This window comes from Terrapene carolina, unplaced genomic scaffold (genome assembly GCF_002925995.2).
Source record: "Terrapene carolina triunguis isolate 2854851 unplaced genomic scaffold, T_m_triunguis-2.0 Scaffold391, whole genome shotgun sequence".
Taxonomy (NCBI): domain Eukaryota; kingdom Metazoa; phylum Chordata; order Testudines; family Emydidae; genus Terrapene; species Terrapene triunguis.
Genome location: NW_020664742.1, coordinates 1,542,189 through 1,568,863, shown reverse-complemented (window position 1 = coordinate 1,568,863; position 26,675 = coordinate 1,542,189). Strand labels below are relative to the sequence as shown.

The 26,675-nt window shown below is 43.9% G+C and overlaps 1 protein-coding gene across 1 annotated transcript in view; it reads right to left on the bottom strand.

The window, feature by feature from the left end:
- Nucleotides 1-26,662, bottom strand: part of MCM3AP (minichromosome maintenance complex component 3 associated protein) — a 72,700-nt gene extending 46,038 nt beyond the window's left edge. The window contains exons 1-11 of the mRNA XM_024201211.3: nt 26,607-26,662; nt 23,334-24,642; nt 20,168-20,388; nt 19,581-19,659; nt 15,054-15,201; nt 13,481-13,677; nt 10,709-10,848; nt 5,273-5,470; nt 4,776-5,044; nt 2,495-2,657; nt 1,552-1,712 (exon numbers count right to left, since the gene is read on the bottom strand). Of these exons, the coding sequence (XP_024056979.2) occupies nt 1,552-1,712; nt 2,495-2,657; nt 4,776-5,044; nt 5,273-5,470; nt 10,709-10,848; nt 13,481-13,677; nt 15,054-15,201; nt 19,581-19,659; nt 20,168-20,388; nt 23,334-24,549 (2,792 nt within the window). The 5' untranslated portion in view covers nt 24,550-24,642; nt 26,607-26,662. The remainder of the gene's footprint in view (nt 1-1,551; nt 1,713-2,494; nt 2,658-4,775; nt 5,045-5,272; nt 5,471-10,708; nt 10,849-13,480; nt 13,678-15,053; nt 15,202-19,580; nt 19,660-20,167; nt 20,389-23,333; nt 24,643-26,606) is intronic.
- Between the last annotated feature and the right edge of the window lie 13 nt (nt 26,663-26,675).

The window sequence follows — 26,675 nt, the reverse complement described above, 5'->3', positions numbered from 1 at the left end:
AAGCTTATGCTCAAATAAATTTGTTAGTCTCTAAGGTGCCACAAGTGACTGGATAGTTATTTCATTTAGAGCTGCAAGTCACCTTCAATAGGGTTACCATATTGGAGGCCCTGAAAAAGAGGACACTCCAAGGGGCCCTGGCCCCGCCCCAACTCTGCCCCTTCCCTGCCCCAACGCTGCCCTTTCCCTGCCCCAACGCCGCCCTTTCCCCAAAGTCCCCGCCCCAACTCCACCCCCTCCCTGAACACTCCGCCCCCTGCTCCTCCCCCTCTCCTGCTTCCCGCGAATCAAATGTTTGCGGGAAGCCTGAAACAGGCAGGCAGCAGGTAAGCTGGGGCTGGGGCTAGGGCTGGGGGGAGCGCGAGGAGATGTGGCCCAGTCCGGCCCCTCCGGCCGAGCGGCTCCCTCCGGCGGCCGGCCAAGAGGCTCTGGCCCCAGCGGCTCCGGCCCGGCTCGGGCCCTGGGGCGCCGGTCGAGCACCCCTAGCCCTGGTCGCTCCGGCTCGGCTCGAGCCCCGGTTCTGGCCGCCGGCCAAGCACGCCCAGCCCCGGTCGCTCCGGCTCGGCTCGGGCCCCGGTTGCGGCCGCCGGCCAGCGGACGAGCACGCCCAGCCCCGGTTGCTCCGGCTCGGCTCGGGCCCCAGTTCCAGCCGCCGGCCAAGCACCCCCGGCCCCACCAGCCCTGGCCAAGCAGCTCCGGCCCGGCCCTGGCTGAGCGGCACTGGCTGAGCACCCCCAGCCCTGGTTGCTCCGGCCCAGCTCGGCTCGGCCCCGGTTCCGGCCAGCGGCCGAGCACCCCCGGCCCCACCGAGCGGCGCTGGCCGAGCAGCCCCAGCCCCAGTCCCAGCTGCTCCGGCTCGGCTCGGGCCCCAGTTCCGGCCGAGCACCCCCGGCCCAGCCCCGGCCAAGCACCCCCAGCCCCGGCCCTGGCCGAGCGGCGCCACCCGGCAACATCGCAGCCGCCTCCTCCTGGGCTCCGGCGGCTGCTGCGCTGGGGAGACCGGCGGGAGCCGGGAAAATTGAACCCCGGGGAGGAGGCGGTCCCCTTACCATGCCTCCCTATTTTCCCGGACATGTTCGGCTTTTTGGAAATTCCTCCCGGATGGGGATTTGAGGACCAAAAAGCGGACATGTCCGGGAAAATCCGGACGTATGGTAACCCTACCTTCAATTCATGCAGCTGAGGTTTTGAGACAATCTTCTGCATATTTTACTAACCATCACTGGTAGTAATGTGACAAAGTAGTCTGCCTTGTTAGCTCTAGCATCACTGGAAGGGATAGATTTCACGGCCAGAAGGGACTACACTGTGATCAGCTTGTCTGATCTCTTGTATAACAAAGGCTACAAAACTTCCCCAAAAATAATTCCTTTTGAAATAGAACAGATCTTTAAAAAAAATCCAGTCTTGATTTAGCTCATGTCTCTTTCCTGTTGCCAAGCTGCAGCTCTCATCTTGGATCAAAGATGTGTTTGTACAGCAGCGAGCACAAGAGGACCCTGAACTAAGTTTTTGGACACTAACAAAAATACAAACTCTCCTTGCTCTTACCCATCAGACACACTCAAGCCATAATAACTTATAAAATCAGTGGCTTCTTCGCAGTCTCTAAACAGTAGCATGCGAACCAAGTTATCCAGAGGAAAGACAGTGGATCTCTGAGTGTTCACAGTGTAGGCAATATTGAGAGACTTGAGAGCATCTCTGCGTATCTGGAAAAAAAAAAAAGCCAAATAGCTGTTAAACTTCTGGAAGACCTCAGAAAATATGAATTAGACACAGCTGCTCTTCACACCTAGAAAATTAGGAGGGCACTTTCAATAGGAAAATCAGTTTTGAAAAATTATACATTACCATCACCTTCAATCATTCAAGTGGAAAGAATTGTTTATATTTAAATTTTCTTTTAACTTTTTGCATTGTTTGCTTTTTAGCTTTTACTCATTGTGGACAGTGAACCACGCCTGGCCCCTTACAAGTGTTTTCTTTTGTTTCTCATGCACTAGCACAAGTGCCTCAGGGTTTCCAACACTGGAGCACTGACATTTCCCTAAACAAGTCAAGGGCTGTCTCTTTGTTCTCTGCTTGTATTGCACCTAGCACAATGGGGCCTGGTCCATGACCTGGACTTCTAGGCACTAGGACAGTACAAATAATAAGAATAAATGAGACCCCAAAATAAAAAAAGAACACCCTGAAAATATGTTCCATATTTTGCATATTTTGTGGGATGTAAGAATATCAAATTTTAAAATGGTTATGCACTCACTCTGAAAGCAAATCCTGTATTTTAATGCTTATTCTATTTTGCATTGTGGTGGAAAGGCATTTTGTTTGCTTCCTTTCTAAATCTGAGGTTTTTCTTAAAGAATACAGCAGGCAGAACTATTAGGGTTTAATAGATATGCATTGGGCTTGGTGCTCTTTGAATCAACCCCGGCCCACACTGTATTATTAAATACTGGTACAGAACACACAAACTCCTTTTTCTTACCTGGTTGAAGTAACAGTGTAAGAGACAGGCATTCAGATAGGAAGCTGCTCGCACCAACTTGAAAAACCTTACAAAATTATTGCTGTTTAATGCAGCAAAGGCTTGAACTGCAAATCTGACCTCAGCTGAGTTTCGGACAGCAGGTTGAAACTGCTGCACTTCTCTGTTGAGACAAGAAAGATGGGAGTTTTTTCACCAAAACTTTAATGACCTTAGCTCAACAGCGATCTCTGTGAATGTATTTTTAAAAATGGCCACTTTTAAAACACTCAAACAATTAAAAATAGTCTTGATGCCTTGATAGCATAACTCTAATGCATGTAAATTAAATTAGTAGCAGTATCCTTTCATCATTTATGCTCTTATGTAATCGTTCAATTAGCATTAACATAATGGTATTGTTGTTATGGCTGGGGAAGCTAATTCATTATAAAATGTATGTATTTGGACACTTTCTGAAAAAAGAATCCCATGACTAAAGTTTCATGCTTTTCTCAGCCCAAAAGGTGACTTTTGAGTTACTTGCACATGGTGAAAAAAAAAAAGGTAGTATTGAAGCACTTGAAATTTAATATTTTTCTCATGCATTTAAAATAGGGCTGTTTATTTCAGTAATTCGATATTCAAAAAGACATTTATTCAAATGTTTATATTCAAAGGTTAGGTATTTTTTGGGTGAGGAAGAAGACTTTAGTAAATTCCATTCACTCAGTTTGGGATTGGTAAAAAATGAGTTTTTCTTTTTACTAAAATAAGCTAACACTTTACGACATACTGCAGGAAAAATGGCTGAAGTTTGAAATTTGTCCCATAAATAGTCCTTAATGAAAGAAAGTGAAGGTTTGAGAGGGTTGGGGTGAAAATGAATATGTTTTAGGCAACTGAAAAATAAGTTCTGAGCATCTTCACTGAGCATCTGCAGAGTAAAGAAGCCCTGCCTGTTTTATGACATCACTGCAAATTTCCCCCGTCCACCCTGCACTGGGGTGGTCAGGATGCACGAGGCTTGCATTAGAACACACACAATCTCCACACCTTACCCACAACCAGTGCCTTAACACAGCAAAAACGCAGATTAAAAACCTTGCAGAGAGACAGCAGTTTTAGGGTTTCTCTGTAATTTTTGTTCCATTCTGTGATATTTGGCAAATTCTAAGCTTACATGTAAAAATCTATAGTTTTCATTGGCAATGATACAGACATCACAATATAAATCAATGTGATGCTGACCTGCTAACCCAGACATACAGAAAACTAATTCCAGTCCAACTGATCCCAGGAAAGGTGTGAATGTGACCAACGTTCCCTCTAATTTTTTCTATCCATGTGCAGAATAAATTTTATGTGCCGCAATATCGAGGTAATGTGTGGATGTGCGCCACCAGTAGAAACCAAAAACCTAGATATAATATACTTTTTTTTAACGTTACCATAGGATAATTACTCCAGCCAGGACAAGTTAGGCATTTTAGAACTCACTACTCAAAGAATTAAATTTAAGCATAAGAGAGAAATAAAATTATGAAATGCACAGACCAGTCAAAAAACGAAAATAACACACTTTGAAAGAGTAAAATTACAGAGAATATATGTGCATTGCAGGAAGTACCAAGAAGTAACAACAACAATGCAAGTACGTGTTGGGAAGTGAGTGTGAAAGCGGCACAGAGCGAGCAAGCGTGTGTGTATTCGTTCAGACTGCAGCAGCCACCAGCAGCTCCCTCTAACTCCGGAGCGCTGTCTCCCCTCCCCCTTCTGCAGAGATGGGGTACACGGGCGGGGGGTTGGGGAGGAGAGACCCTGACATCAGCGCCCCCCCTTGTCCCCCTGCACAACAAGCAGCTGGCCAGAGGCTCCAAGGCTGAGGGCAGAAGCATGGCAGCAGGGGGAAGGGGCACCTGAACACAAGTCGCCGGATGTGCGGGGCACTTGACTGACTCTTGTGCGAGTGCACAGCTTAGAGGGAACCCTGAAAGTGACCTTCACCCACTACATTTGCCTCAGTGAGAGGAAAAACAAAAACCTAATGGGAATGATTCAAATGCTAAAAAGATTAGCGCATAAACAGTTTCTTTCTTCTCCGCTCTCTCAAAAGTTAAGTTACAGGAAATGAAATGCAAAAACTGAATATATAATAATGTAACATCTCCATGATGACAATTTGTATTTTTGAAAATGTAACAGTAAAGCCTTCACCTAAGATCTTCTAAATATGAATTCTATGTGATAAAAATGTTCCGGAGGCAGAAGATGAGGCAAGTGTGACAAGCTGACAATTCACCTGAGAATATCCCCCTTGTTGAGATTCAGCAGCACATTGTAGCCTCTGAACTCTGCCTCACTCTTGCAGTAAATACCCTTAGTAGCCAGGTCCTGGTACATCTCCTTCAGGCTCTGCAAACATTTAGTCATGTTCTCATTGTTGATCTTGGCATCAAAAGAGGACATGGGCTCCTCACACAAGTGGTGGGCACAATGAATATGAAAACGAGTGCACTTCTCAATCAAGGATACTGTTAGAGAGTCACAGAGATGTTGCTGGGTTATATCCTGGCCAAAAAGAAAAACAAAACATTTGTAAATTTAGCAATAGTTACAAACCTAGCCAAATAAATTCCAGCTGGAATTCATATTTTATATTGTTCACACAAGCATTCTAGACAAAACTCTTTAATTTTGAAAAGATGAGTCTCTTTTCTACTTTTTGTTTAATTTTTAAACTGCCACAGGTGTATTTTGGATTCTAGCTGTCAAGTGGGTCCAAGTGCCAAGGGTTACCTTTCTTATTCCACGTGTCCTATTCCATACAAAGTCATACCACTCTCGGTAATTCCCTTCCCCTTGGTCCATGATTTGGGTAACTAAATAGTCCATGGTCATGCACAACACCTCTGAGGGTCTCAGTTCATGGGGCAAAGGCTCCTCCTGGTCTGCCGAAGACCTGCTGTATTCCTTTATTGCAGCTGCATGGTTTACCTGAGAGAGCAGGAAGAAAGCAATCAAAGAAACACAGAGTGTATATTAAAATCCTGAGTATTAAGTTGATTGTGTTAACATAACCATTGCCAAATATCTACTTTCAGAACAGAGTAGGCTATTGAAAAAGAGTTTGACATTGTCCACACTAGTGGCCAAACCACTATTAACCCTTGCTGTGGAGAACAGTATCTTTTACTTAAGTATGGACATATTGGGTCAGAACAATGGTCCATCTAGCCCAGTATCCTGTCTCAGATAGTGACCAGTGCCAGGTGCCCCAGAAGAAATTATCAGAACAGGGCAATTTAGAGTGATCCATCCCAACATCCAGTCCCAGCTTCTGTCAGTCAGAGGTTTAGGGATACACAGAGCACGGGGCTGTGTCCCTGACCATCTTGGCTAATAGCCATTGATAGACCTAATCTCCATGAATGTATCTAATTCTTTTTTGAACCCAGCTGTACTTTTGTCCTTCACAACATCCTCTGGCAATGAGTTCCACAGGTTGACTGCACATTGTGAGAAGTAATACTTCCCCTTTTGTTTGTTTTAAACCTGCTGCCCATTAATTTCATTGGGTGACCCCTAGTTCATTGAAGGGATAAGTAAACACTTCCCCATTCACTTCCTCATACCATTCATGATTTTAAGAGATCTCTATTATATGCCCCCCTAGTCATCTCTTTTCTAAGCTGAACAGTCTAAGTCTTTTTAAACTCTCTTCCCATAGAAGCTGTTCCATACCCCTAATCATTTTTGTTGTCCTTCTCTGCACATTTTCCAATTCCAATGTATGTTTTTTGAGATCAGGTAACCAGAACTGCAGAGAGTATTCCAGGTGTGGGTGTTGCATGGATTTATATAGCAGCATTAGGATATTTTCTGTTGCATTACCTATCCCTTTCCTAATGGTTCCTAACATTTGGTTAGCTTTTTTGACTGCCACTAAACACTGAGTGGATGTTTTCAGAGAACTAGCCACAATGACTCCAAGATCTCTTTCTTGAGTGGTAACAGCTAATTTAGACCCCATCGTTTTGTATGCATAGTTGGGATTATGTTTCCCAACGTGCATTACATTGAATTTATCAATATTGAATTTCATCCAGCAGTTTGGGGCCCAGTCTCCCAGTTTAGTGAGATCCCTTTGTAATTCTGTGCAGTCTGCTTTGGCCTTAACTATCTTGGGTAATTTTGTATTACCTGCTAATTTTGCCACCTCAACGTGCACCCCCTTTTGTAGATCATTTCTGAATATGTTGAACAGCACAGATCCCAATACAGATTCTTGAGGGACACCATTATTTACCTCTCTCCATGGGGAGAGATTAATAAGACTGAGACTTTTCAGCTTGGAATAGAGACGGCTAAGGGGAGATATGATTGAGGTCTATAAAATCATGACTGGTGTAGAGAAAATAGATAAGGAAGTGTTGTTTACTATTTCTCATAATACAAGAATTAGGGGTCACCAAATGAAATTAATAGGCAGTAGGTTTAAAACAAATAAAAGGAAGTATTTCTTCATACAGCGCACAGTCAACCAGTGGAACTCCTTCCCAGAGGATGTTGTGAAGGCCAAGACCACAACAGAGTTCAAAAAAGAACTATATAAATTCATGGAGGATAGGTCCATCAATGGCTATTAGCCAGGATGGGCAGGAATGGTGTCCCGCGCCTTTGTTTGCCATAAGCTGTGAATGAGTGACAGGGGATGGATCACTTGATGATTACCTGTTCTGTTCATTCCCTCTGGGGCACCTGGCACTGGCCACTGTCGGAAGACAGGATACTGGGCTAGATGGACCTTTGGTCTGACCCAGTCTGGCCAGACCCAGTCTGGCCATTCTTATGTTCTTATACAGTGCAATTCCTGTACCAGCCTGACCTACTGTGTCAGTCCTATATATTTTGTACACTGGTACACCTCTACCCCGATCTAACGCGACCCGCTATAACATGAATTCGGATATAATGCGGTAAAGCAGCGCTCCGGGGGGGGGGGGGGGAAAGGGGGGCTGCGCACTCCGGTGGATCAAAGCAAGTTCAATATAACGCGGTTTCACCTATAACGCGGTAAGATTTTTTGGCTCCTGAGGACAGCGTTATATCGAGGTAGAGGTGTATTACCATGTGCCATTAATTAGCCTCATTCAACCAAGTTTTTGTAATGCCTATTAAATCAATATCTCCATTTAATGCTAGGCACTCCAGTTCACCCATCTTAGTATTTAAACTTCTAGTGTTTGTATATTATACCAGTTGTCCCCCATTTGTCATTTCTGCAGGCAGTGCCATAACTACTGACTTGATGGTATTTAATTTATTGATATAAAGCAGGGGTCCCAAACACGCGGCCCGCGATTTTTTGCGGCCCGCGAGCCCCTCGCAGCCCCCCCGCCCTCCCCTAGTGTTTACCAGAGCGGCGGCCGGACGTGCACCGGGAGCGGGGCATGCTCTCTGCCTGCCTGCCTGCCTTGCCCTGCGCAGCTCCGGGAAGAGGCTGGAACATGGGGAAGGGGGGGCGGAGGGGCTGTTACTTCAAGCAGCGCCCCCAGCAGCTCCCATTGGCTGGGAACAGGGATCCGCGGCCAATGGGAGCTGCTGGAGGCAGTGCCTCAAGCAACAGAAACGCACAGCCCCTCCGCCCCCCCTTCCAGCCTCTTGCGGGGGCAGGACAGGCTCCCTGGCTGCCTGCCTGTCTGCCCTGCCCCCGGTACGCACCGGGCCAGATCCTGCCCCCCAACTCCCTCCTGCAGCCGAACCCCCTGCCCTGAGCCCCCTGCCGCACCCTGCACCCCTCCTGCATCCTGACCCCTGCCCTGAGCCCCCTGCCGCACCCTGCACCCCGACCCCCTGCCTCACCTCGCACCCCTCCTGCATCCCAACCCACTACCCTGAGCCCCATGCCGCACCCCTCCTGCGCCCCGACCCCCTGCCTCACCCCGCATCCCTCCTGCACCCCGACCCCCTGCCTCACCCCGCACCCCTCCTGCACCCCAACCCCCTGCCCTGAGCCCCATGCCGCACCCCTCCTGCACCCCGACCCCCTGCCGTACCCTGCACCCCTCCTGCACCCTGACCCCTGCCCTGAGTCCCCTGCTGCAGGAGATTAACAGAGGACATTAGAGCAGTCTTCAAATACTTGAAAGGCTGCCACAAAAAAGATGGAGAAAACTTGTTCTCTCCTCCCAGAGGCCAGAACAAGAGGCAATAGGTTCAAACTACAGCATAGCAGATTTAGATTAAATCTCAGGGAAAACTAAGGGCTGGTCTATACTTAGCCGCTAGTTCGGCGGCTGGAAATCGAACTTCCTGGTTCGATTTATCGCGTCTGGTCTGGACGCGATAAATCGAACCAGGAAGTGCTTGCCGTCGACTGCGGTACTCCATCTCAACGAGAGGAGTACCGCGGAGTCGACGGGGGAGCCTGCCTGCCCCGTGTGGACCGCGTCTGAACCGCGGTAAGTTCGAAGTAAGGTATGTCGACTTCAGCTACGTTATTCACGTAGCTGAAGTTGCGTACCTTACTTCGACTTGGGGGGTTAGTGTAGACAATGGAACAGACTACCTAGAGAGGTTGTGAAAGCTCCGTCCCTGGAGTTTGCAAAAGGAGGCTGGAGCCATCTGTCTTGGATGGTTTAGACATAACAAACCCTGCATCTTGGCAGGGGGTTAGACTAGATGACCCTTGCGGTCCCTTCTAACCCTTTTGTGACACTATGCCCCATATTCTTCATGGAGATATATTTATGATATGAATATGGCATAACTAAGATATGTTTTATGCAAGATGGGTCATGTGACATATCATTGGAAAGGTTATTATGTACTGACTATGATTATCCTATTTGTATGGATGTATCATTTCTGTATCTGAAGTTAGGAATATATAACTGTGTTTGCACCTGGAGAACGCCCACCAGACAAAATGCAACCAGTCTGGCTGGTTAGTCAATGGGCCATTAGGGAGAACAATAGGACTTTGAAGATGCTAATCTCCCACCCTCCTGAGAAGCTTCCTGGGATGCTGCTTTGAGGTTGCAGCGTCATGTGATCATGTCACCTGGTACTGGATTCCATCTTGGACTACTAGCATTTTTCCACCGAGGGGGGAAATCACACAGAGACAGAGGATTCCGGCCACATGTAAATCCTATTTAAGGCAGGGAAGTGAAGTAATCAGGGTCGGTTCTTCACTGAATCCCTGCCCAAGATGACTGCTGGGAACACCTAAGACTGATCTGGGGAAAGGAAGAACTGGACCCAGGCTAGAAGGCGTCTGGCCTGTGAATATCTGGAATTCTAAGCTGCAAGCAAAAGAAGTTGGTCTTCAAGAATCTCTGCAACCTGCTTAAAACAACATTTTGGGAGATAAATTACTTGTAGCCAGTTTCTTCAGTGTATTAAGCTTAGTTTGCATGTTTGCTTTATTTGCTCAAGTAATCTACTTTGATCTGTTTGCTATCCCTTATAATCACTTAAAATCTGGTTTTTGTAGTTAATAAACTTGCTTTTGTTTCCTATAAACCAGTCTGTGCAATTCATAACTGGGGGAGCAAAAAGCTGTGCACATCTTTCTCCACATTTAGGGAGGGGGTGATTTTCATGAGCTTACACTGTACAGATTTGGGTGCAGCACAAGACAATACAATTTTGGGTTTACACTCCTGGGGGGGTGTGCACTTGAGTTCTGGGCAATCCCTGAACTGAGTCTTCCCATACAGAGCAGTTCTCAGTGTCTGTGTCTGTGTCCTTTTGCAGCTGGGTGTTGCCTTACTTATGTGTGTGCTAGAGGAGGCTTGAGGGCCTGGCTCAGCAGGACAGGGTGAGGGAGCCCAGGCTGGAGGAACGGGCGGGTTCAGTGGGACCCCAGTACATCAGGTGGCACCCCGGGGGAGAGGGGACAACCTGTCACACCTATGAGTCTATAATTGTTACAATAACCTATTATCAATTTAAAAGAGAGCTTCCCCCTCTAACGGGGAATTTTATATACCTATACTGCAGCCTTGGAAAGGGTGTTACTATCTGTGCGTCTACAAACAAACATGGGATTTCTTTGTAAAAAATCCAGTTCATATTTAAGTTCTGGGATCTAGAGTCATTGGTCCCTAGAAATTTTCATCAGAATTAACCAGAGATATATTGCACAGTGTTGACAGCTTAACTGACGATTCAATGACAGCAAATAAACAATCACAACAGCAGCAGTCAGTACATAGAGGCTGGTACCTTGTCAGATCCTGGGACCACTTCAAAGATACTGAGCTGGTTCCTCGTCTCCCTCATATAGCGTTCTTTTTCAGGACACATGTCTGGGCACGTTCCAACAAATGTTTTAGCTTTGCCTAGATCGGTCCTTTTTACTCGAGCTAAACAGGTGTTAAACAAAAACAAGTGTTAAGTGCCCTGCTCATTCGTTTCCAGCTGATGTACATCACCCAGGTATAATCAAATCAGACTACAGCCCTAGGTATGCCGTGTTTCAGCAGGAGCCCAAACATCCACTCTTTATTATTTACTATTAGGAGAGTGCTGACAGTGCACTGTACTGAACAAACAGAGAGGGTAACATGGTCACTTTCTTAAGGAGCTTACAGTCTATAAAGATCATTCAGCCACAAACAGTGAGTGACCTGACAGAGGATTCCTCTATCTAGCCCAGCGGTGGGCAACCTGCGGGCTGCATACGGCCCATCAGGATAATCTCATTGCGGGCCGCGAGACATTTTGCTGATGTTGACCGTTCGCAGGCACGGCCCCCCGCAGCCACTGGGAGGCCCAGACTGGGACATGTGGGGGAAAAAGGGGTAGAGGTACTCTGGACTAGTAGTTCTCAACCTTTCCATACTACTGTACCCGTTTCAGGGGTCTGATTTGTCTTGCGTACTGCAAGTTACATGTCACTTAACAACTACTTGCTTACAAAAATCAGACATAAGTGTCACAGCACGCTATTACTGAAAAAGTGCTTACTTCCTCATTTTTACCAAGTAATTATAAAATAAATCGATTGGAATACAAATATTGTACTTGTATTGTAGTGTAAAGTAAAAACAAGCCACTGCATAGTTTGTCCTGACTTCGCTAGTGCTTTTTACATAGCCTGTTGTAAAACGAGACAAATATTTAGATGAGTTGTTGTACACCCTGGAAGACCTCTGCATACCTCCAGGGATACATGTATCCCTGATTGAGACCCACTGCTCTAGACAAAATCCAAGGGCAGATGGATGTTTTTGATATGATTAGCTGAATAATAGGTCATATTCAAATAATCATTAGGCTGCAGAGCTGACACAAGAGAGAGAGAAATGGCAGCTCACACCACTCTTAAGATTAAATTATGCATCTTCCCCCCCATGCAAAACCAGATTATAGAAAGGATCTAAGGGAAAAGGCATCTACATGCATAAGAAATTGGTGAGTAGTCACTCTGCCTCAGGGAACCCTGTAATTTAGGGCCAAGCACGTAGTACTTGATCCATTGTCCTGCTCCCCATTCCTGTAATCTTGCTATGCCTTCAGCAACACAGACATTTTTCACTGTCTGCACTCAGTACTGTAACAATCCACTTTCAAAAGGATATCTTTGTAACTAAAAACATGCAGGTTGCTTTTTCTTTAAATGTGCAGATCTTTCAGAAACTAATGGCGCTACCAGAAAGATACTGGTATTGCATAGCACCATGAAGCAGCTCAATCCATATCAGGTAAACCAAAGTACAGGGATTTCAATGAATGGCTCCAAATTAATTTTAGAGTCATGTCACTATACACCCATGTGCTGACTATTTATTGCTTACCAATGTAAGATTTCCACATCAAACAAAAAAACTAGTGCCTATTTGCTAAGACTTTTACTCCAATAACATCACACAAGTACAGTAGTGAAACAAGTTTAATATGAAACTACTAACATAGCATCTAGATAGCTCCCTATGGAATCCCCTGATTCCTTCTGACATATGAAAGATAGGCTTTTAAGAATGGACTCTCTTACAATTTCTAATCTGTGTAATACATATCTTTACTCCTTCAATGCACTCTAGCCTTGTAGCTGCAGTCAAAAGTTAGCTCCCATACAACTCCGTGTTTTGAGAAATGATTAAAATATCCCTAAACTAATGCCTCTTTCATACAGTACATGTCAATAAAGTATGCTTAAACATTCTTTTGACAGGGATACTGTCTGATACTTACTCGTCACAACAGATATTCACGTGCAATAAAGACGCACAGAACATTGTAAGGACTATGTGAAACAAGTCTACCTAAACAGATCAGTCTCCCTGACAGGAGGGGAAAACCATGCTATTTTATAGGCTGTTCTATGCAGCACACCCATCCACCATGGTATCTGAGCATCCAGAGTCTAACCTCTTTGGTTTCATACGCAGACATTACACTCATTTACCCGACTCGAGAGTCCCTTTCCAGCAGAAAAAAGATTTTAAATAATGTAAGCAGATTTCAGAATACTTTACTGCCTAGTAAATGATAGAGAGATTGTGTTGATCTCATCAGACAAGCCTAATAAGAATCTAGCGAATACAAATGTACTAATGGGAAAAAACTCTACAAAATTATAAAATAACATTCTAACGTTTCAGAAGCAATGTGTCATTTTTATCATAAACTAGTTTTATTAAATACAACAAAATAAATGAAAAATAAAGATAAAAGTTTCCCCTCTTGGGATCTGAGCTCAGGTATATTATTGTCATTCGAGTAGTTGAGCTGGCTCCCCTAAAGATGCACCTTAATAGATGTTGAACTTCTAGATTTGTAGTGTCTTATTTTAAACTTGGATTCTCAAGAGTGAAAAGTAGGATACGAGATTTGCTATGGCAGATCAAACCATTGGTCCATCAGGTCCTACCTCTAGTAGTGGCCAATACTGAATGCCATAGAAAAAGGCTACATTTTGACAGAGAAAGAATTCCTTCCTAGTTCCTACAATTTGATAATCCTCATCTACACATGCATAATTACAAATGTTACCTTGTCGCATGATTTTATCCCTTTGGTCCAGAAGGCGATATTTGTCTTCAGAGGTCTCTGCCACTGAGCCTATCAGGTTACTGAGAGAGGATGCTGATACTGCCAAACTCTCAGAGTTCTGCCCTTCAGTCCCAGAATCAAATGGGTCTGCCTCAAACTGCAGCGACTTTGTAAGAGCAGATTTCTTAGCTGGAGAACTAGAAATAAACAACAGATTTGATCAGTGATACACTACTGTACACTGTGAAAATAAGAGGGACTGCAAGTCAAAGAGAATATAAGTTTGCTTGGATTTCTACTCTTAACGTACATCTCACTTTGTTGTCTAAAACTATTATGGAAATGTGATGCTGTCAGAAATATTATATTTCTGTACATTACAGTTATGACTGTCAATGTAGTCTTGAGCATTTAGCCAACTCATTTACATAAATGCATAATTAATTTCAGTGGAAGTTATGTATCTAAATCCCCTAGACAGCTCTGAAAAAAATCTCAAATTTGGACAGCCATTGGACATAATATTTACAGCAGTTTTATATCAGTATACAGTACGGTAGTCTGTATCTGTTCCTGCTTGTGATAAACTTTTTTGTATAATACTAAAGAACTAGAGTGTTTGGCTAGTCAAATCGCTTGACGGACTATTTGGTCTTGAATAGATGGTATCTTACATGTTGGAATGCTCCCCAGAAACACAACAGGCTGTTCCATTAGGAGCATACTCCATACCAACACAAATATATCAAGAGACTATGAAAGGCCCAATCCTGCAACCATTTTATAAGAGTTGATTATCCAACGATTGATTTTTATAAAAAATTAGGACAGTATTTACAACTGAGATTTATTTGCATGGTGAGCTTCAAGTTTTAAAATGCAGCTGAGCAAAATGAACTGCCACAATCATTTAATGTACAACATTTTATTTTTCTCACCCCACAAACCAAAAGTGGCTGAAGGGATTTTGCTGAAATAGCTAAGCAAAATTCACCTTTGGGAAGAGAACAAGCTTGGAAAACTTCAGCAAGCTACGAACATCTGAAAACACAAGTTACAATGGTTTGTAATCTTAACTATAGTGGTTGTTATCGAAGCCTATTACAAATGAAAAGAACAGAAGAGCAGTTGCTTTATGGTCTTACAGCCAAAACAGTGTGAGGCCCCATTGGGAAAAAAAGCCACAGATATATAACTTAACAGGCAAATTAAATAAAGCATCTTAAGATCCAAATCATGCATGAAATCAGAAGCATTGCTGCACATATAAGGGAAAATTATCTGTTCAACATATGTCTCAACCTTTAAATTTTAACACGACCAAGAGGCTCCTAAGTACACTCACATTCCAACTGGAATGAACAACAGAGAAGGTAAACAATAAATATACAATACCGTTAAAAGAACTTATCAGAAGCTGCAAACAAAACTGCCATGAATAAATGGGAACTTTGATTTTTGTTCTTGTTTATTCAATACAAAATGATTGTGGTTACTAGACACACATTCTGATAGGAAATCCTTGTCATGGAAAAAGTCTCTATCAGCCAGACTCCTAGAGAAATGAACATACCTTTTACTAGACAGGTTGCTACTGGTGGAGGGTCTTATTAAAGATTTGCGAAGAGGGGAATGCTGATAGTTTTGCTCTTCTTTGCTTTGTCTCCCTTCATCTTCATCTGCCTTCTTCTCCTTAGATGAAAATTCTTCCTTACCAAGACCTGAATAATATACCAAGTGAGGTCAGATACTTGCCAAATCATGCAACTAAGGTTTTTAAATTTCCTTATGGTTTTAGAAGTCACAGTCATATGAATTTATACAGTGTTTGCAAGCTACTTTGCATTAGATGACGTGTCATGCACGAATCCAATTCCACAATGTAGGACTATGAAACTTATTGGTTCTGTTGCAGACTGACAGAATGAGACACTACAATCCATACTGTTATGTAGTTCAATATGAAACGACAAAAGGTTTATTTAGCAATAACTGTAGTTGTTTGGCAGATTGTCAGCAAATGTAAAGCCTGATTATCTGAATTTTTGATTTACCAAATTTTGGATGTTTCCCAAATCAGAAATTTGTACAGATATGAATTTTATCAGAAATTGTGATTATCAAAGTGTTCTGAATGTCTCCCAAGACATTTGGATAACCAGGTTTACCTGTACAGACTCATTCTCGGATGCACATGTGTCCTCAGAACTTAAATCTGAACTTGGTGGAAAGCTGGGGCCATGTGCATGCTTTTTGGCAGCAGCAGCACATATCTGGTATGTTAACTAGTTTGTTCTGCTAAAATGATCAGAAGTGAAATAATTTAAGATGAAGTCATTTTCATAATCAGGCTCCAAAGTTAACAACATAATGAGATGAGCATGGGCAAGTAAGCACTCTCAGAGCTTCAGGAAGACAACACTGCAGCAGTTTGCATTCGTTTTTTGTGGGGAAGTTTAGGGCTGTGGAATGAGGCGGCAATACTTTTGGTACTGGTGTTTGTCCCAGCGTTACTCAAATGCGTGAATGCTAATGGGAAGGGGGTAGATTTAGAACATAAAATAAAAAAAGAACAAGTTAAAAATCACTTAGAAAAGTTAGATGCCTGCAAGTCACCAGGGCCCGATGAAATGCATCCTAGAATACTCAAGGAGCTAATAGAGGAGGTATCTGAGCCTCTAGCTATTATCTTTGGAAAATCATGGGAGACAGGAGAGATTCCAGAAGACTGGAAAAAGGCAAATATAGTGCCCATCTATAAAAAGGGAAATAAAAACAACCCAGGAAACTACAGACCAGTTAGTTTAACTTCTGTGCCAGAGAAGATAATGGAGCAAGTAATTAAGGAAATCATCTGCAAATACTTGGAAGGTGGTAAGGTGATAGGGAATAGCCAGCATGGATTTGTAAAGAACAAATCATGTCAAACCAATCTGATAGCTTTCTTTGATAGGATGACGAGTCTTGTGGATAAGGGAGAAGCGGTGGATGTGGTATACCTAGACTTTAGTAAGGCATTTGATATGGCCTCGCAGGATATTCTTATCGATAAACTAGGCAAATACAACTTAGATGGAGCTACTATAAGGTGGGTGCATAACTAGCTGGATAACCGTACTCAGAGAGTAGTTATTAATGGTTCCCAATCCTGCTGGGAAGGTATAACAAGTGGGGTTCTGCAGGGGTCTGTTTTGGGACCGGCTCTGTTCAATATCTTCATCAACGACTTAGATATTGGCATAGAAAGTACGCTTATTAAGTTTGCAGATGATACCAAACTGGGAGGGATTGCAACTGCTTTGGAGGATAGGGTCATAATTCAAAATGATCTTGACAAATTGGAGAAATGGTCTGAGTTAAACAGGATGAAGTTTAACAAAGACAAATGCAAAGTGCTCCACTTAGGAAGGAACAATCAGTTTCACACATACAGAATGGGAAGAGACTGTCTAGGAAGGAGTACAGCAGAAAGGGGGTCTAGGGGTTATAGTGGACCACAAGCTAAATATAAGTCAACAGTGTGATGCTGTTGCAAAAAAAGCAAACATGATTCTGGGATGCATTAACAGGTGTGTTGTGAGCAAGACACGAGAAGTCATTCTTCCACTATACTCTGCGCTGGCTAGGCCTCAACTGGAGTATTGTGTCCAGTTCTGGGCACCGCATTTCAAGAAAGATGTGGAGAAACTGGAGAGGGTCTAGAGAAGAGCAACAAGAATGATTAAAGGTCTTGAGAACATGACCAATGAAGGAAGGCTGAAAGAATTGGGTTTGTTTAGTTTGGAAAAGAGAAGACTGAGAGGGGACATGATAGCAGTTTTCAGGTATCTAAAAGGGTGCCAGAAGGAGGAGGGAGAAAACTTGTTCACCTTAGCCTCTAAGGATAGAACAAGAAGCAATGGGCTTAAACTGCAGCAAGGGAGGTTTAGGTTGGACATTAGGAAAAAGTTCCTAACTGTCAGGGTGGTTAAACACTGGAATAAACTGCCTAGGGAGGTTGTGGAATCTTCATCTCTGGAGATATTTAAGAGTAGGTTAGATAAATGTCTATCCGGGATGGTCTAGACAGTATTGGGTCCTGCCATGAGGGCAGGGGACTGGACTCGATGACCTCTTGAGGTCCCTTCCAGTCCTAGAATCTATAAGAATGTTCAAAGCACCTTATTTGTGTTTCTATTCTGTTTTGGTCCAGTAAAGAATAGAGACAACTGTACATTATTTGTATTATTGAGTCTACAAAAAAAAACCAAACAGACCCTACATAGATAAATGATAATGATTTAGACATGTATATGTGAATATTTATTTGTTTTTCCTAAAGTTAATTAAGTATTTTAGGAAAAATTGTCAAAGAGGCCACCAAAAAATGTGTTGTGAGAAACCCCGTGCAGAGTACCGTGTAGTGATACTCAGATCCTAGGAGTATGTTTACAATAGGGTTAACTAGAGTGTTTTGTTCCATGGGAACAAAGTTAACACGGGAGGTATACTTCCAAACTGGACCACCATCTGGCGGGGGAGCTGTTCATTACGACTCGCATCTGACAGACCCATACAAATCTATTACATTTAAACACTTATTTTAACAGAACACACTAAAAGAGAAAGACATAACTAAGTAGCAAAACATGAGGAAAGGAGGGACAGGAAAGAAACTGAAGAACTCAGCACCATGGCTCCTCATGTAACCTTACATCAAACATTAAATTCAGCAAGGGAGAGTATATCTGCCCCAGAAGTCAGCTTTCCAGATGGTTCCTAGTTTGCAAGGATACTAGAAGGAGAAAAGACCATCTCTTTTATTATGCAGATAGTTCTCAAATTAAAATTTTACCCAACCAATATAAAAAGTTTATTTTGCAGCATGAGGCTCTTGCTACTCATAAAACCACAATGTTAGGAACATTCACTACAGCTAGTGCCTAATCGCCTGGTTATCCATGGATGCTTTATAAAGGCATTATAGCTTGTAAGTGGGACAGTTAAATTCAAGACCTACATTTAATCCTGAAGGGGGGGTGGGGGGGGAAGTGAAGTAGGAGGACAGCAGATTAGATATCTAATAGGTAAGGCTATGTCACGGATATTTTTAGTAAAAGTCATGGACAGGTCACGGGCAGTAAACAAAAATTCACAGCCAGTGACCTACCTGTCCATGACTTTTACTATATACCCCTGACTAAAACTTGTGGGGAGAGGGGGCACGGCCCTGGGGGCGCTGCGGGTGCTTGGGAAGGGGTGCGGGTAACCTCCGCAGGTGCTGGAGGGGTTGGCAGGGCGGGGGCAGGTTCCCCCTCCCCAGCTCCTGGGAAGCGGAGACCTCCAGTTCGTAGCTCAACGTGCTGCCTCCGCTCCGTCCCAAGCCCCGGTTCTGCAGCTCCCATTGCCTGGGAACCGCAGCCAATGGGAGCTGCGGGGGATGGCGCCTGTGGACAGAGGCAGCACATGGAGCTAGGAGCTGAGGGAGGGGAGTTCCTTCCAGAGAGACCTCCCCAGGTAAGCACTGCCCTGCACCCCAATGCCCAGCCCTGAGCCCCCCCCCCACACCAAAACTCCTGCTGCTGCAGGATGGGGGGCTTGAGACGGCCCCAGCAGCAACTGGTGCGACTGAGCCAGGGGCTGCCTGAGCTGCTCAGGCAGCTCCCGGGCCAGCCCCACGGGCCGCTGCAGAAGTCACGGAGGTCACGGAAAGTCACGGAATCCGTTACTTTCCATGACCTTCGTGACAAACATGGAGTCTTAATAATAGGTGCTTGGAAGAAAACCACTCTCACTTAATGATCATCGTCTGATGAACAATTTTTGACTTTAAAAAGCTGAGGGTTAGCAGACACCACCAAGAATTGCTTTATTTTTGAATTTTTACTCCAAGTACATTCATCTTATTTTCTTACAAACAGACTGTAAAAATCAGATGCTGTACATAAGCACACCCTTTGCATTTGGTGCCCATCACAAAGGAAGAAACAACCATAGAAACAGTGTTTTACTTCTGGAGCCAAATTCCAATCTGGTGCAAACAGGTGCCACTCCACTGAAATCAACTGACTGTCACCCTCTTATATCATGCCTAGAAGAAACACAGAAAATAAAAGCTTACTTGTTTTCTTCTTATGCCAAAATGTTACTATATCTTTGTGTAACCCTTTTGCCTTCTTTCTTGCCTGAGCAGCAGAGGCCTGAAAAACAGCATGCAATACCAGGGACAATTAGCATCGGAACGAGATGTAAAGAAGTCTACACAGCATGTACAAAGATATGTTTGTTTGTTTCATCGGGAGTTCAACGATCTCCCTAGATGTCACTAAAAGCCCGAATGCCATATGTGGCAAGCAGACTGCCCCAGCAGAAGATTGCCTTGTGGTGGAGGTCACATAAAGCTGAATTCTGTGGTACCCTAATAAGTACTGTATCAGGCTGATAGCTCTTGAGACTGAAGGCCTCTTTTTGACCACAGAACAGGTACAGCATGTGCTAGCAACATAGGCTTCCCCACGCTGTCCCATCAATATACCCCAATCCTGATCTGATGGGATCACCTTTACTGGTTAGAATATAGTCTGGTCTCTAGATGTTGATTGGTTAGAGCAGAAATCCGTTAACTCCACCGTAGTGAATGGCTGTACACATCCCAAACAAAGATTTAGATACTACACATCTATTTTTAAATGTACATTAAATACTCACATGATCAAAAAAGTAAACAATAGCCAGCTTTTTGCTGCGCCTGGTAAGGATGCGCTGGACTTTCGTCTGTCCAAAATGCTTCTTGAGCACATTTGCGTCATTAAGGTAGTCAGGGATATTTTTGCACTGGATTGCTGTGAGTTCACTTGGCGATAAGCCACCGAGACTGTCCACACTCTCGCTGCTTCGATTTCGACGTGAAGGAGTCACAATAGCGGAATCTGAGAGAAAGTGTTGAAAGAGTCCTGAGATCAGTCTCTAGACCTGCCTGTGGTTTCTTATTTTGGATCTCAACAGCACAGACGTTAAGTCAGAAGTTTGCATTAAGCAGGGGGTACTGACACCTGCAGCCCATATTTACACTGGATTAGTTAATGAAAACACTCCCATAATTCAATGTTAAGGTTGAAATTTTGAATTAGCAAAGCAAGGAAATTCAAAGTCCTCATGGCAACTTTAACTAACCCCTGTAACGAAGAGTCCTTTATTACAACTGGCAAAGTGTGCAATTCTGTATTTTAAAAATATTGTTCAGCTATGTGGAGCCAGGAAAATGGACTATGCAATACACAATCTCATCCAGCTGGTTATGAAGTGAGAGTAAATAAATTAAGATGTAAACAGTTAGGTTCTCTTGTGCATATGGAAAGTCACAAAACTAACAAAGTGAAATGTATATTTCAGAAAAAAGCTACATTAAAAGAACATTAAGACTGCAGAGTGAAGCACTCAAAATTCAGGAAATGCTAGGCAGCCTTACGTCCCACTATTAGTATACATTATGATGTAGTCCTCGTTACAAAAAGCCACATTACTGAAGAAGGCAGTGGAGGAGAAGAAAGCGGGGAAGGGAAGAAGAGAGACAGAATAAGGAAAGAGATGGGGAGGTTTGCAAAGGAGGAAATCAAGACATCTCTGAATTTCCAGGGAAGCTTGGGGGTGTCAGGGTAGGAGGGGATGGAAAGGTTACACAGAATTACTATATAAATATTTAGAAAGTGCCAATTATCAGGTGCCAGTGCAAAGGTTAAGACAGGGGTTCTCAACCAGGGGTCCAGGGCCCCCTGGGGGGCTGCGAGCAGGTTTCAGGGGGTCCTCCAAGCATGGCTAGCATTAGACTCGCTAAGACCCAGAGCAGAAAGCTGAAGCCCTGCCGCATGGGACTGCAGCCCGGGGCCCCCTAGTCCCGGCACCCAGGGCTGAAGCCGAAGCCTGAGCAACTTAACTTCGCATGGGGCCCCGGGCAATTGCCCTGCTTCCTACCCCCTAACACCAGCCTGGGCTTTCATATGCATGTCATAAACATAGAGATAAGAGTAGCATAAAATCTCTCCTTGGCAGCTGTACTGAATTGCTTTATCTGTAAAGGGTTAAGTAGCTCAAATCATGTAGTTGGCACCTGACCAGAAGGACCAATGAGGAAAGAAGATACTTTCAAATTGGGCAGGGGAGATTTGTTTGTGGCTCTCTTTGTGTTGTTCCCTCTCCAGTCAGAGATAGAAGCTAAGCAGCGACAACATCTGCGGAAAATATACCTGGAACGATCCATCTAAAATTACAAAAATTGTAAGTAGGCAAGGAAATGCGTTAGGTTATCTTTTGTTTTGGCTTGTGAATTTTCCTATGCTACAAAGGTAGTTTTATTCCTGTTTTTGTAACTGTGAAACTGAGTCCAGAGGGGAATCCTCTGTGTTTTAAATCTTTTATTACCCTGTAAAGTTATCTTCCATCCTGATTTTGCAGGTGTGATTCGTTTACTTTTTTCTTTATAATAAAGTTCTTCTTTTAAGAACCTGATTGATTTTCAGTGTCCTAAAGAACAAGGGTTTGTTTGGTCTGTGCTCACATTGCTAACCAATGGGTTGGTATATTATTCTCAAGCCTCCCCAGGAAAGGGGGTGAAGGGGCTTGGGGGGTTATTTTGGGGGGGATAGGGACTCCAAGTGACCCTTCCCTGAATTTTTGTATAAAATCACTTGGTGGTGGCAACAATACCGTCCAAGGACAAGGAAAGAAATTTGTGCCTTGGGGAAGTTTTAACCTAAGCTGGTAGAATATAAGTTTAGGGGGTCTTTCATGTGGGTCCCCATATCTGTACCCCAGAGTTCGGGGGGGGGGGAACCCTGACAATGCAGAAAACCAGTTGCTGTGGCACAGCTGGGCCGTGGAGCTTTTATAGCATGTTGCGGGGGCCTCAGAAAGAAAAAGGTTGAGAACCCCTGGGTTAAGAAGTATGTATTGATAGACTTGCAAGAGTTCCGTTCTCTTTCTCCTGAATCCCCAGAATGAGGAAACAGCATGTACAGAACCATGATGATGGTGGTGGAAGGTAAAGGAATAAGGTAATTAGGGAATGGAAAAGGGAGGAGGGAAGAAAGCAAAAGAGAGATACCGAACAAAAAGAGAAAACTGGATGGAAGAACCATATGAATTTGACATGGAGTGGGAACACGAGGGAGAAGAAGAAGGTGAGATAAAAGTACACAAAGGAGACTGGGAGACAAGAGAAAGAAATACAAGAAGGAACTCTGAAAAACAATCAACCCTGCCAAACAAAAATCAAACACCAAGTACGTTATCCAGAAATTTCTGCCTAAAGAGCAGCACAATTATGCATCAGCTTAAATAAACTAAGCATAGCAAAACATATGCCTGGATTGGCTTAAATACAATAGCAACCACAAAAGGAGTTGAGAGAAGAGATGATGTGTGCCCTATACACTTCTCAATGCCATTTTTTAAACTGTAGCTCATGTTTTCCTTACTGACCCACAACCTCTACTAAATGTCACTCATTTTCAACCCCTGAGAAGAGTAATTAACTTAATTAATGCCACAGAGGTGAGCCTCCACTACACCGACATTTGACTAACCAAAGGAAGAAGTATCTGTCTTCACAGTGACCACCTCAGACAATTTAGAAGCAACACTGACGTATCTGAAAGCATGCGCTGTTTAATCCTCTTTAATCACAAGAGCAACAATCGCAAAGGGCACCTCCAGGGTAGGATGTAAAATGAAATCATTAAGTCTCCAAAAAGGAAAACAAAAAATCCCTTGGAAAGGCAAAACTTTAAAGAGAGCAAGCCATCCTGTTAACTTCCACTGCCAGTGCATTCATTTCCACTACCCGATTTATTGAATAGTGCCGATTCCTAGCACTTACCTTCCGTAGTTTTCGCTTCGGTTTTCTCTTTACCGTCTCCTTCTTTTAATGGTGCTGAAAGCCGTGGCGCTGCAAACAGAGACTTACTTGCTCCCAACATCTGTTCATTTTCTCCAGATTCTACTCTTTCCCTTTTCGACTCTTTCTTAACACGTCCACTATCTTTATTGCTTTTTATCATATCCTGCAATGTTCGGCTAAACAAGCCAGCTGCTCCACGTGGCCGGCTTAATCGAACAGGCCGCTTATCTGGAGGATAACCGCTCCTAGATACAATCTCTGACTCCTCTGCAACATCATAATCCCGCCCTCTTGGGGAACGATCTCGTTCCTCTTTTCTTTTCATTCCTTTTACAAGGCTGACAAGTGGCTCACTCTGAGCTTCGTCATGTTCTGATTTAGTCGCTATACCGACTTGGAAGTTTCCTCCTAAATCCAAGGACCCAGATGAGCTAGAAAAAGTAGTGAAGCTGCTGCTAGGGCTTCCAAAGAGCGGCTTTGTTCCTTTTTTGTCATCCTCTACTGTTTTGCTTGGTACAGAAGAGGCAAAGGAAGATGGCAAATTACTGCTGCTAGCTGGTTTTGAAAAGCTGAAGTTTGTACTGGTACTAGAGCTACTGGTCTCTTGAGAAAGGCCAAAAGGGGCCAGTACTCCAGGCCCACTACTAACTGGATGGGAAAATGTGAAAGATGTTGGGATGATCTGGCTTTGTGTTTTCTCTGGCTCGGAACCAGCACCAAAGATTGGTTTAAATATTGCATTTTCTGGTGTTTTAAAGCTGAATTCTGATCCCACAAAGCCACTACTTGAAACTTCTCCAGATGTAACTCCAAAGTTAGAAGCATTCTGAAATGTTCCAAGGTTAGTAGGTGGTTTAAAACTGAATCCTTGGTTTCCAACAACAGAGGAGGTAGTTGGTGCAGAAGACGCCACAAAAGGTGTAGGTTGTCCAAGACCATAAGACTGTGTAAACCCAGAGGGTGGCCCAAATCCCAAGGTTTGCCCTGAAGTGGGATGGCTTAATCCCGAAGGCTGAGTAAAGTTGGATGGCTGGGCAAACCCAAGGTTCTGTACAGATCCTCCATTGCTCTGTCCAAACATAGAGGGCTGCCCAAATCGAAATGGTGTTTGAGCCTGAAACATTCCTACAGAACTATTAGAAGGTGCTGGGAAAACAGCAGGCTGCTGTCCGCGAAAAGGACTGTTAGGGTTCATCTTCAAAAGTAGGAGTTAGTGAGTATATGCCAAAGAGAGCTCACGCCTCGAACATGTGTTAACTTTCAGTTTCCAGCCAGTCATTCTAGTAATCTGAAATACAAATGTGTAACATTACATTACATTACATTTTCTAATTGGTTTCCATTTATAATAGGGAAGTTCAGCCAAGACAATTATTAATTGCTTTATCCTACATCTTTGCAACATCCTATTAACTTTTTACTATGTTTAAAAAAATAATTTATTCTTACATCTTGTTTTCTCTCTTCTGTGGTTTCTAATCTGTGAAATAACGGTTGTTGGATTTATGGAGGCCTGTGCTATACAGGTCCAAGTGGATGATCTGGTGCTCCCTTCTGGCCTTAAATATTATTACTCTATAACTTTTTCTCTCATCCTATGGTTAGTCAGTTTTCTTAATAGTCTTGCGAGGGACTTTTTGAAAGTCCTAATCTACCAGTTCTTTATCCATTATTTTGCTGATAACCTCAAACAATTTGAATATATTGGAGAGAGAGAACTTCCCTTTACAGAAGGCATACCATTTCATCCCTATTGTATCATATTCATGGGTGTGTTAAAATTGTCTGTAATTGCTTTTCAGCCATTTAACCTGGCACCATAGTAAGGTTCACTAGGATTGCTTTTATTGCTTTTTTCAAATATAGGTATTATTCTCCAGTCCTGTGACACAGTAGCTGAATGTGATAATAGATTGCATAGCTTTGTTAGTAGCTCAGTCACTTCATTCTTCACTTCCTTCAGAATTCATGGATGTCTCATCCAGTCCTGATGACTTGATGCTATTTAATCAGTTTGTTTCAGCACCTCTTCTTTTGACAGCTCAGTCTCTGACAATGCTTTATTCTTTATTACCTGAAGAGAGTAGGTCAGGATAGATATGTCCCTAACATACTCTGTGGTGAAATTATTTAGCTTCTCTGAAATGTCCTTTTCATCTTTAATTGTTCCCTTTATTCCTTTGTAGTCTAGTGCACCACCGCTTTCCTTACAGGATTCCCAATTCTGATATACCGGAACAATTCTGTTTATTTTGCTTACTTTTCTAAATTCCTTAGCCTTCTTAAACCATAAGGTGGAATTTATCTACTATACATGTGACCATTATGGTACAATTAAGGCCCTGATCCTGCACCTGCATCCTTGCAGGCACTTTTACCCATGAGGAGGTTCTGCCCATACAGATCCAGATGCACAATCAGGCCCTAATTTGTTAACATCAGTGCTGACTCAAAGGATTTTTTCCCCCCACTTTGGACTGTAAAGGCTTTGTGACTATCTGCCTTTAAAAAAAATCTAGTGTACAGTGTTAGCTTTAGGTACTACCCCCTCCCTGAAAATGTTATGCTTAATTTTATTGCACTTACTGATACTGAATAGATTAACTACTTTTTGAACCATTTCCTATGCACTACTTTCAAGAGACTGCTGCACAAGAAAAAGGAAGGAAGTCTGAGCAAAAAGCTCAGAATAATATACCGTAGCTACTCACTCCAAGGAGCAACCAGGCTACAGCTGAGCCAGAACTAATACCCTAGCTCTGAAACTCATCTTTCCATATGGGACAGAGCCAGACCTAGCAGCGTGGACACACCTGAATTTGGGGGCTTAAAATCATTTTCCGTAAATTCCTGGCGTCCGGATTGAACCTACTACAGAAGCCATAAATTCAAACGGCAAAGGTGCATCTGTAGTCCTCTGCCCACGCAGCCTAACCTGCACTTTCATTTCAGCGCTGCCCCCCCCCACTGAATGGGAACTGCCTGTTCAGAGACAGCAGGTGTAAAGTAAAATGAGAGACCCCAGACCCTTACTGGGACAGAGGCAACTCACGGCAGGGGAATGGGGACTGTGCCTGGACACAGGGGAAAGGAGTCTGGGGGCGGGGTCAGTGCCCAGGGACAGGGCCTGGGCAGGGGGATGGGGGGCCGGGGGGCGGTGCGCAGGGGAACGGGTCGGGCGCTGAGGGGAGGCACCGGGCTCGGTATCACCGCGCCGCGGGAGCCGGTCCCAGACCCCGCCCCCAATCTCACCAGGCCGGGTCACCAGCAGAGCCGCCGCCGCCGCCATCGCAGTGCGGGGGGGGGACCGGATGGCTCCTC